The following is a 12,600-nucleotide window of genomic DNA, read 5'->3' on the forward strand; positions in this document are numbered from 1 at the left end:
GAGAGAGAGAGAGAGAGAGAGAGAGAGAGAGAGAGAGAGAGAGAATAGCTAAGGTGATGGAGGATTTGACTAGTTTTTCTGTGGTGCTATGACCTTGGTTTCATAGTTGTAAAAATTGATTTATTATTGGTATACTCCCAAAAGTGTTTTGGGATGCTTTGTTTATAACTAAACCCGTTTTTGCAATTTTGAAAGGAAGCATGCATATATATATTTTTTCTCCATGTATTTATTGCAGGGGGAGACAGACAGACAGACAGATAGTTGAGTTAGGTAGGAATATTTTACCAGTTGATAGGTATGTTAGGCTGACATTAAGCAAAATTTCCTGAATCTTACCATCTTTGGATCACAGATTTCACAGATTTTCCCAAAAGGAATACCCTTGAAAGGCCATCTAAGTATTTTGACATTTAGAACAGGGACCATGTGGCAGGTTTGACCATTATCTAGATAATAGAAACACTTTTCACAAACCGGAGTACAAAGATGCAAAAGAAATTATGTATGTGTATAGTCACATCTATACACACGGAGATCAGAAACAAAAGCCTTATAAAGTAGTACCATTTCATAACACATAATACATGTTCCATTCTGTTTCTTTCAAAATAAAATGCTGGTTACAGGCCACTATGCAATTTTCTGATTCAGCTGTTTAACGGGGAAAAAAGGTACTTGTATAACTGATTTCAGTGTTCCTTACTCAGGTGAGTATCTTCATAAAAAATTAAATTTTAATAGTTTCAGTGTGGGTTTCTGCCAAGACCTGGCTAATGTCTTAGTGGACTTTATTGTTTTATTCTGACTCTTCCATCTATGTTCCTATTGTTGCATTGCAAAAAAAAATGATCTTCATAGTTGCTACAGCTGTTTCAGACAGCTGTTTGAGTAACGCAAAACAGATGTCAGAGCCAGAGGTCTGACATTTAGTGGAAATGTGCTATTAAATACCACCTCATGGTTTATGTAACCCTGCTAGTTAATTGCCCACAGAGGAAAGGCCTGCTTTTGGGGAAAAAAACCATGCTTTTTCATAATTATACAAAGTACATAGATAGGTAAGTTGTGTACTTTATGTTTGTATCTTCTTTATTACCCTAAGCTATAGTTTTGACTTAGATTTGGACCTTCAGATAGTAGCTGCTGTTTCATTTTTGCAGTGTACCTAGAAGCTCAAAGAAGTTAAATTCCTTATTCATGGCGCTTCAGCAAGTTCAATTAGGCATTTGAACTTATCTCAATGGCCCCACTAAACTGTTATCCAAATTAATAAAGGTAACATTGCCTCTCCATTTAGTGAGGTGATAAACCTACGGCTAGCACCATCTTGTATAATAGCCAATATAAACTGAAGTGTGTTCAAGGTGTGAATGTGTGCACATTTAGTTTTGCAATTGCATCTTTCCTGATTAATCTCTAGATAGTTCCTACCCACTTGAGGGATTTCAGTGGCTCAGTGTTTATTTAAACACTGAACATTAGCCAGTTTTGATCTAATCTATTTATCTAATTATAATCTGCCTTTCTGTCTGTAAGTATATGTAGCAATTGAATACTAGCATAATAAAAGTCATTATCTATTCTAAGACTTTTTCCAAATCTCGACCATTATGCTACAGGAACACTAGGTAAACCAAACAAAAGAAATAATTTTAAAAATAAAGCCTATAAGCAATTTGTCCATAAATCTTTGTTCATTTAGCAGCCTAAAGATGTATTTTATATGTACAGTGTGTGCACTGATAAGAGAAACACTCTCCGGGGGTATTGTGCTCTCTAAAGTGAGGTGCCACTTTATATAGATTAATGAAGAAAGGATCCAAGATAAGCTTTTAGTGCAGTGAGACAAGAAAACAGCAGTGCTGTGTGGGCTTTCTGCTGCCTTACAGTCTCTTGCCTACTGACCTATGCCACATAATTTTTGTCCCCAACAGCACATGCCATCCTGTCCCTCTCATACCATCCCTGCCTGAAGAAGCTCACATAGATTCTTTCAAATGCTCCTAAATCACTAGCCCAATGGAGCTCTGTAAAACCTGTGGTCTTTCAAATTTCAAATCTTGTTCCATGGGTCTTTTGTGAAAGAGCAACATAAAGAACAAAGGCAAGACTGGGTGGACAGCATGTCTTTTGTATGCACCAGTGTCTGGGTCCATCCCCAACACACACACACACACACACACACACACACACACCAAAGACAGACTTATATCCCTTTTGCAGGCACCATATTGGTTTTTTCCTGTTCAACTAAACATTTAACTACCTATCCCTTTACACAGGAAAGCAGCAACCTATAACCCCTTAGCCAAATCTGACCTTCTGCCTCTTTTTAGAAATAAAGTTTTATTAGAATACAGCCTCAGAATACACCCATTCATGTTGTCCATCGTTGCTTTCTTAGTATGAGAGGAGAGTAGGTGTGACCAGAATTATGTACCTGCTCCAGAGACTTTGGGCCTTGCAACCCCTAAAATATTTACTGGGAAAATTTGCCAGTCCCTGTTTCACACTACTATTCTCTCTCCATTCTGACTCATTGCATGAATACAGCCATAGGTTTCAGTGCTGATCAACTTTCAGCTCAACAAAACTACTGCAGAATTGATTTATACATTTATATCCTTGTTCATCAAAGAGCCTTGCACTTTCAATATTTAAAGCAAGGCCATTTGGATCATCTTTGACTCATAATGAAACAGAAACCCTAAAAAGGGACTCATTCATTCTCTCTTAACTTTTTAAAACAGTCAGTGAACTGAGATAAAAGAGGATAAGGGCACCCAGAGCCAAAAATGCCCTGTATGTAGTTCTGACTCTGAAATAGTGACTCAGTCATCTCAAGTTGATACTGCCTACAAAAAACTAGACATCTCCAGGGCGACCAGGTCCTTAATTTAGACCTGGGACTGGCCCAGAACACTTCCCTTTACTCTTGATTCATTTCCGGACAACATACCACTTCACCAGATGCACATACTAACTGAAGTTCTAAGGAAGCCTGTTTCCAAAGAATGGCTTTATGAAATAAAATTTATACCTGCTCCTAAGAAATGTGTGAATTGTCAGGAAAATTAGGGAGGGAGACAGAAATAAGAGCAAGAAGGTAGAAAAGGAAAAAGGGAGGGAAGAAAACAATAAAGAAGGAGAAAGAAAAGGACAGGATGAGCCAGAGGAGGGTCGGTCATGCTTAGAAAACCTTGTAACATGACTGGAAGTTTGGAGCCTCAAATTTGAGTTCTGAAAGGTTTCTGAATTTCTTTTGTAGCTCCTTCTTTCATTATTCTGGACTGATAGTTCTGAAGTTGTTTCAGCGAATCAGTCTTGGAGGCACTGAGCATCGTGGGTTGTAGAGAAAAGCTCTGAGTCTGTTATAAAGGCTGCAGTTCTGTAGAATGTGTTAGAAAATATCCCATTGTTAAAGGCAAATGATTTGAAAACCAGTACTGTACTTTTTCAAAAGTATTATTTTATTTCATACTTCTGAGGATGGAACCCAGGGTTTCACACATGCTAGATAAGTGCTTTATCACAGAGCCACAACCCCACCCCACTTTTGAAGACTGGACATAAAAGAAATAGCTTGCCTAAGACACATTAGGTCAGAGCAGAGGTCCCTAATGTTCTTTCTGGTTGTGAATATTACCTTAGAATACTTCCTCATTGAAATCTCTCTTGAAAAACAGGTCCAATGCATACACATGTCGAGTTCTATGAAATAGGGCTAATAGGTCTTTAGCCATTAACTTTCAAAGCCCTTGGTATTTGCTGGATTTTGAGGATGAGAGTAACAGCTTGTTCTTGAATCTGGCTCTGTGGCTTGTCCATTAGTGGAACTTACATCTTTCTCTCATCTTTTCTTTGTTTTCTCAAGTGCACCAGTTCCATCAAGGACAAGCTCAGCTTCTACCAGAGAGAACAAATGGGCCCAAGAATATAGATAGGTTCCAGCCCCTCTGGGGGGTTCTGCTTTGCATTTAGGGTACAGACTTTTGGCATACTCCATCAATTACATTTTGTTTCAGTGTACTGATTATGAAGTCCAAAGTAAAGAGATTCTGTGGTTATTAAACATTAAGCTTGAGATTCTATAGTCCCCCTTGAAATTAATACTCAGTTTCTCAAATTTCTATTCTGTGCCAGTTTTCATCCAATTTAATGCATGAAATCTGTGGATTCTATAAACGATGTCTCCTGGATCATGTTACCTGTTTATACTGAATTTTAAGTGTATGTAAAGGTTATTGGACTAGCTGTGTCTTTTGGGTTTTTGTTTTGTTTCTGTTTTTTTTTGCTAAAAGGGAATATAAATAAATTGTCATCTCAACATTTGTTTGGTAAAAGAAGCAAATTGGTATGAAACTGTGTGTTTATGCATATTTTTCCCTTTCTGATATCTCTGCCTCTTCCTCTCTCTATTACTAAAGGAAGAAATCCCCCTGGAAAGCCAATGAGAGAGGTTAGTGAGACTCAGGCCCACAGCCATGGCTTCTGTCTGTCTCATCCTGCTTCCTATGTTTGGCCTTTGTGTAAGACTTGTGTGTGTGTGCACGCGCATGTGTGTATTACACATTGTATCATCACATAAGGATGGTAGTCACCTCTTCGCCCTCCGCAGCTCATGAGGAGCATTCCTCAACTGTTCATTGCCCTTGTCATCACCATGACAACAGAACCAGGGGTGGTGGGGCAGGAATCTCTTTAAAATGACAGTCCTTTGTAGTCCTTTGGTCGGGAATCCTGGCTTTCATCATCTGTTGCCATTTGCAACACAAACGAAGTCTTCCAAATAAATTCAGCCTTGAACATAATTGGTGAGTCATACAGCTTCCTTCTAGTTCCAGGACGGTAGAATTTTCTGCCAGTGCCCATGGGTTATGTGCTTCTGGGATGACTTCACTTTGTTTTTGTTTTCTTCCCCTATCTCCTTCCCACACCCTTTCTTTCCCATTTAGCCTAACATTTTTTTTATTTTTTAGCACATAGTGCCAAGCACTGTTTTGAGCTCTTGCTATTTTTTTCCATCATGTAATCTTCATGACAAATCTATGAGGTAGGTACTATTTCTAACCCCATTTTACAGATAAGAAAACTGAATTAATGAAAGGGTAAGCAGTGTGTCCAAGGCAACCAAACCAGATTGGCCTCCAAGCAACCCCATTGCAGAACTACACTCTATAACTCTGACACAGCATGACCACCTAAGAAAGTGATGCTAAAGAGCGGCTCGTGACATCTCAACAAGCCTCTGAGAAGCCACCTCTCGTTCATTGGCAGTTGGAGCCAGATAGAAAGATAACTGATCGAGTTAGAAAAATACAAATGTTGGAACTTTGAGGATTTTATTAATGCTTCTTCAGGGGTTGAAAGGGCAGGTACAACGTTATCACCAGATGTGATTTGGGCTTTTACAGTGAAAGTTGCTCCTTACTCCCCTTCTACTGGGAATATTTTGTTGAACACTGAATTACCTAATCAAGGGTCTTTTGGGTCGCCAAAGTGTGGAGTCACACAGCCCAAGTGAAACAAAATTATACTTGCCAAGAGCTTAATGTGATGGAGGGAGAAGGAACACACTCCTGTCAGATGCCGATAGCACATGTTGTTGTGGAAGATAAAAGCTGGATGGGTGGAAAGTTTTTATATGAGACGATTATGGATCTTTAGCAATGGCATGGACTAGCATGGCCACTGATTCTTTGAAACAGAAGAAATTATACTAAAAATCTTCCAACACCACAGCATGCAAGTCTGATGAACTTAAGGATCCTCAGTGTATCTGTTTGAAACTCTCAGTTCTCCCTTAAGGCCAAGGCTTTAGGAATTGGGTGCCAGTCAAAGAGTGGTGGTAGACTGGGAACAAAAATTAAGCAAACCAGAATCAGTGAAGCACTGAATGTTCCTAGTTCTCGTACCTCATATGTAAGACTTCTTGGGTTAATTTTTATGGTAAATGTGCCTTAAATTTTATTTTCAGTTTCTGTGAAAAGTTACATCGTAATTTTGTCACTCCCTTCAAACATATTTTGTTCCTAAACAAAATTTTTAAAGGTCAACATGTAGAATTGACATCACAAAAGCATTTGGAAGGGCCTGAGTGATAGCTCCGCAGACTAAGCACCTGCTTTTGCAAGCATAGGGACCGGGTTTCAAGTCACAGTCCCACATGCTACACTGGCCCTGTCCCCAGGCAGGCTGAGCCAATGACCCAGTCTGGGTGTGGTGGCACAAGCCTGTAATCCCAGTGCTGAGAAGGCTGAAAACAGGATCACTACGAGTTCAAGCTCCTTAGTGAGACCCTGTACCAAATACATTTTGAAAAAAGGCATTGGGAGACTACTATCTTAGGCGTATGATAGATGATAGGTAAGTTTCCAGAAGCTAGAGAGTCAAAATAATAATAACTTTTTTTATGCCATGAAAACACCCAAAATTCACAGTAGACCACATTTTCTTTTTTCAGACATTAAATTATAGAGAAGAAAAGACAAGCAAATTTCACTGTGATATTCTGACTTGGCTTTGGCCAATTGAATGCTAACCATTTATATGGGAATTGTATTTTAAAAAAAAAGAGTGCTAGATTGCTATTGAGGTCTTGGACCTTTGCCAGAAAGTCTCAGTTCCAATCATTGTGGAAAACAACTCCCTTAGGCAGTGGTGGCTTGTGAGACTAGATGTGTTGCAGTTTGGGCCAACTTGGAAACACATAAAACTGCCCTAATATTCAATGTATGCTGCCTTTGTGTTCAATAATCCTTGCTTAAGAATGGATTCAATTAATACTTTCGATAGGCATATTTTTGTGTCAACTTGTGCCTGAAGCTGATTGCAAATGCCTGAATCCTGGCTGCTCTTCAGTGCCCCTTACATTCATAGTATGAGATTTTAATTTTGACTTTAGAACAAATCTGTCAGGTAAAGTTAATGACCCCACTGATGTTCTGCCTTCCACTTGTGGATAACAGAAGCAAGATACAAATCTGGTTTTCTATGTCCATGTCACCGTGCAGTTTTATCATCCACTGGATTGAGGTATGATGCTTTGGAGCAATATTTGGTCAAAGAGAGGGATTTTTGTTTTGTTTTTTCTGGATCAAATGAAAACCTCCACAGAGGAAAAAAATAAAATAAAATGGAACCAACATTATGGTGAAACAGGTATTTATAAATGAGGTCACCAAGAGCTTAATGTAGATATGGTAATTAATTATTTGCTTTTATAGCATAAGAATGGTTTACAAGGTCAGTTGTGAACTTTGAATAGTCTAAAACAGGTTAAAGGCCACCCAACATTTTGTGGGCATATGTGGGGTATATAAGAATAATGAGCCTCTGTTTACCTCGCGAAATTTCTTAAATAGATGATAGCCCTAGAACTTAGACCTGTTTAGAGGCATAAGAATTTTTCTTCCAGATAGAAACTGAATAGCCAGAGAATAGAAGCATCACCTAGATATGCAATCTGTAAATATGTTTGTGTTAAACTATCTTTTGAACTGCGGTTCACTTCATGTAGTATACAATCTAAGAAGGTACTTTTTGCTAGATGTAGTGGTGCATGCCTGTAGTCCCACAGTTAAGGAGGCTGAGGCACAAGGATCACATCAAATCTGAGGTAGCCTGGGCTACACAATGAACTCAAGTCCAGATTGTTATGGTTTTTTTTTTTTTCAAGTCTAGATTGCACTGCACATGGAGACCACTTTATTAACAATAAGCTGACAGGAAAAACTGAATTCATTTTTGAAAAATGTATTGGGTTGTTACAGGGTCTCACTACACAGCTCGGACATGTAGTGGTCCTCCTGTTTTCAGCCTCTCCAGTGCTGGCATTACAGGCATTCTCTACTATGCCCTGACTCCGCGGCCAGCTCAGCCCGCCCTGGGGGCAGGGCTGCCACAGCATGTGATGTGGCATTGAACCGTGGTCTCTGTGCTTGCCTAAGCTTGCCTAAGAAGGCGCTTTAGTCTGCTGAGTTGTATCTCGCAGGCCTTTCCCTCTGTTGTTTTACATTTTATAATACATTTTATTGCTACCAAATGGAATACCTTAATGTTTCCACTTGCTTTGTTAATATCTTTTAACATTGCTAGTAATTCAGAATTTGCACTCCGTGTGTCCATTTTCAGTTACGCATGAGCAATTGGGCTGATTTCCTAGAATAGATGCACAATCAGAAATAAGATACAAGGGAAATTTAAGACACATATTTGTAATCAGAGTTCCAAGGAGTAGCGTTGGACGCCATGTGTATTCCTGTGGTTTTAAAAGCATAGAAAAACCAAAGATGATTTCATTTGTTTTATTACAGGCTGCCAAACTACTCGTTCATTTTATGAAGACTGTGTTTTGTTTAAAATTTTTATATTTGCAGTCTCAACTAAAATCCAAAGTGATTTTTTTAAGAAAGATAATTAGCTCTTACTGAAACCCTTTGCACTAATAAAACTCAGAGATTTACAAACTTGATCATCTTAATATGAGCGCTTGAGTGGCATTAAACTTTTAATAAGTCTTCAATTTGATCTGGGGCCATTACTGTTTAAAGGTCTGCCCAAGAACCCTCTTCCAAGTTTGATTTTAAAAAAAGACCTGAAATATATTAGAACAGAGAACCTGCTTTAGTCTATCTTTAATTTTTATTGGGATTTTAAACAATTATTATGAGGTTCTGTAAAGTTGATACATGGCAAAGTCATAATAGCCTAGTAAAGCATGTCAGTTCCAGAAGCAGGACTTGAAGAGCAGAATGATTTACCAATGTGCAAGAATGAAAATTAGCCCTATAAAAATATGGGACATACAAGAAAAGGAAGTTCATAATGCCTCAGATTATCTTACTCTGCAGCTGAACTTTGCCACAGAGTACTCAGGGACATCATGTTGCTCTTGTGTTCCATGCTGGAGGATGAATGCTATGTCATGCCACATTATTATTATTATTATTATTATTATTATTATTATTATTAAAAGACTGTTCTGGGGGCCAGTTAGATGGCTCAGTAGAATAAGCTCTTCCCTGGCAAGTACAAGGGTCTGATCAATCCCCGGTTCCACCAAAAAAAAAAAGACTATTCTGATAGTTAACCATGATATAGAAAGAGATCAAAGATAGGTTCACAAGATCTATGTAATCCATTTGGGTCATATTATAATTAGGCACTGGGGTAATTTGGAATGACTGATTTTTACTCTGAAGCTTTCTTCTTCAAATGCTATGAGTGTATGAATAGGTAAACTCAGAAGTTTACTCTTCAACCAAATAAAAGCAGAGAGGAAAATGGTTACCTCCACCATCATCCCCCCACCCTTCACAGCTTGCACCATGAAGATTCGTGTGCTATGTGATGGTGGCCATGCTGAGAATAAAGGCAGTGGTAGAGTGGGTGGGCCTGGCACTGATGAGGGGGGTGATCGTTATAGTGGTGACAATTCCGTATAAAAAAATCGTGAGTACACTTTAGCCCTAAATACACCAAGTAGAAAAGGCATCTCCCATCTTGAAATATTCCTGCTGTGACAGGCATCATGTGATTAACCAGGGAACCCTTTTGACAACATCTTTTCATTGGCAAGATGAGTGTGCCCTTTTTCCATTTAAACAACACCGTTATCCTGATCCAGTATTGAGCTGGTACTAACAGTGTGAGATGCTTCATTAACAAGCCTTGCTTCTTCCTGGAAACTGGTGCAATTCAAACCCTTTTGTGTTCAAGTGCACCTTCTGTGTTGTCTTCACCCAAAAGTGGGGAATGATGTTCTCAATGGTAAAGAATCACTGGAATGAGCCCTTCACTTTTTTAGTCTTCTTTTTCCCTTTTGTTTTTCAGGACACAATGTAGGAAGCCTTTTCCACATGGCAGATGATTTGAACAGAGCAATGGAGTCCTTAGTTTCAGTCATGACAGATGAAGAAGGCGCAGAATAAATGTTTTACAACTCCTGATTCCCGCATGGTTTTTATAATATTCATACAACAAAGAGGATTAGACAGTAAGAGTTTACAAGAAATAAAATCTATATTTTTGTGAAGGGTAGTGGTACTATACTGTAGATTTCAGTAGTTTCTAAGTCTGTTATTGTTTTGTTAACAATGGCAGGTTTTACACGTCTATGCAATTGTACAAAAAGTTATAAGAAAACTACATGTAAAATCTTGATAGCTAAATAACTTGCCATTTCTTTATATGGAACGCATTTTGGGTTGTTTAAAAATTTATAACAGTTATAAAGAAAGATTGTAAACTAAAGTGTGCTTTATAAAAAAAAAGTTGTTTATAAAAACCCCTAAAAACAAACACACACATGTGCACAGACATGCACGCGCGCACACACACACACACACACACACACACACACACACTGAGGCAGCACATTGTTTTGCATTGTTTTAGCGTGATATTCATATGAAATTCATGGCATTTTTCTTTTCTTGCATTTTAAAGGTAGGACTTATGCTAACACCACCAAATGACTTATTTCATGTTGCTCTTTTGAGAGTTGTTCACTGGGGCTGGCGATGTGCTCTCATATTACACATCTATATGTCTATAAGTATATAAATACTATAGGTATATAGAGAAATAGATATGAATTTCTATAGACCTTTTTACATTTCTTCAAATGTTCCTACCACTTTCTGATGAAAAAAAGATGTTTCTAGTCATCCAGGCATACCTACTTGGTCTAGGATGAATTGCCCCTGGAGCCTGAAGCCAGGAGGGAGCTGCCATGCTAAAACAATATCTGGGGCTCCAGATATTTCTCACTTTAAACTTTTTGCTGACAACTAGAGTACTGATTTTTGTCTTAAAAAGGAACATGTGAATGAATACACAAGACTTGTGTCACTTTTATCTGTTGGGTGACATATTCAGATTCCTGTTGCTGCCTGTGCCACAGTGTAGATTTAATGATGCTGCTGTGGAAGTCCATGCACTCCAAGGCTAATTAGCTCCCAGGCAGTAGGAGGATGACGGTAGGGCTTGGGAAGCTGCAGAGCCCCGGCCGGCCGAGCCTGCAGTGCAGCTTCGGGGGAATGTTCATAGCCATCCATATGCACGCTCTCTATCCGCAGCTGATTCCGCCTTCATCTCACAGTTACACAGAAGTGGGTGGTTGTGATGTTCTTGTCTCTTTCGATTTTTGCCCATCACAGTGTGTTTTTAAATGCTGCAAGACTTCATTTAAAATAACTTGGAAAAATGTATTAGACAGTAGTCCCATCACATTGTGACACTGATAAATGCCAATCCAGAAGCCCATGAGCTGTGTTTCTCCCTTTTGCATTTCTCTGCAACTAATTCCACGTAGCTTTGTAAGTGGGAAGAGAAATCGATTCTAATGTTTCAAAAAGCAAAAGCTTCTCCACATCCTTTCTGGGGAATTAGGCAAGTGGTAAAAACATCAACAAACACAGTTGTTGAAAAGGAGGAGAAAAGGAGATGAGGGAAAGCTAAGGACTGGTAGGAAAAAGCTTTACTCTTTCATGTCATTTTATGACTCCTTCATTTTTAAAAGATCATTAATTCAGTAGAAATTATTGTGTATCTTGTTCTTTTGCAAATCTGTTACTCTGCCATCAAGTGTAATTAACTTTTGGAGAGTGGGTTTTGTCCATTATTTCATTAATGATAATTAACATCAAACACAGCTTCTCATGCTATTTCTACCTCACTTTGGTTTTGGGGTGTTCCTTGTAATTGTGCACACCTGATTTCACAGCTTCACTTGTCTATTGTGTGAACAGTTTTCATTTTCTTTTTCCTTTATGATTTTCAAAAGAAAACCCAAAGCTCTAAGGTAAGAAATTACAAGGAGATTTGGTTTTAGTCTTAGATTTATTCCTTTATGTGATGCTGGGCTTTTCCCATACTCACAGATTTGTGTTAATCAAGATTTAAAGCAAGGGGTTACTTTACAGCCTAATGAGTTTTCAGTTTCACTTTAAAATCAGAGGTAGTGTGCATAATTTTGTTTTAATCTTTGTTTTCTTTTATCTTTTAGATATTAATTCTCGAGTGAGTCTGTCAAAATATTTGAATAAAAACTGAAAGCTTTATTGCTGAGTTTAAAGCTTAATTTGGATATTTTGTGTTCTTTATAACCACTGAGTATTAAACTGTAAATCATAGTCAATGTAACTGAAGCATAAACATCACATGGCATGTTATGTCATTGTTTTCAGGTACTGGGTTCTTACTTGAGTATCATAATAGATTGTGTTTTAACACCAACACTGTAACATTTACTAATTATTTTTTTAAACTTCAGTTTTATTGCATTTTCACAACATATCAGACTTCACCAAATATATGCCTTACTATTGTATTATATTACTGCTTTACTGTGTATCTCAATAAAGCACGCAGTTATGTTACAAAACGTGTCAATTGGACTGTAATTTGTTTTATTTCATTTCATTTGAACCTATTTATTTTGAGATGGAGGTCTCCCGGCTGCTTGGGCTGACCCTGAATTCTGCACTGAAGTAGCCTTCCTTTCTCAGCTGTGGGGACTATAGGCACACACCACCACACCCGATTTAGTTTCTAAATATATAATGCATTCATAAGATTTGAAAATGAAAATCT

At 38.2% G+C, this 12,600-nt stretch overlaps 1 protein-coding gene across 8 annotated transcripts in view; it reads left to right on the forward strand.

Annotated features, from left to right (window-relative positions):
• Positions 1-10,286, forward strand: part of Dmd (dystrophin) — a 1,613,500-nt gene extending 1,603,214 nt beyond the window's left edge. For 5 of the 8 annotated variants that reach the window (XM_023715436.1, XM_023715435.1, XM_023715434.1 and 2 more), the window contains one exon: positions 9,838-10,286. In XM_023715436.1, the coding sequence (XP_023571204.1) occupies positions 9,838-9,935 (98 nt within the window). In that variant the 3' untranslated portion in view covers positions 9,936-10,286. Of the gene's footprint in view, positions 1-4,430; positions 4,463-9,837 lie in introns of all 8 variants that reach the window. The other 3 variants (XM_023715437.1, XM_012514782.2, XM_012514783.2) reach the window with 1 other exon arrangement.
• The last annotated feature ends 2,314 nt before the right edge of the window (positions 10,287-12,600 follow it).

The sequence above is a fragment of the Octodon degus genome, unplaced genomic scaffold (genome assembly GCF_000260255.1).
Source record: "Octodon degus isolate 3935 unplaced genomic scaffold, OctDeg1.0 scaffold00041, whole genome shotgun sequence".
NCBI lineage: Eukaryota > Metazoa > Chordata > Mammalia > Rodentia > Octodontidae > Octodon > Octodon degus.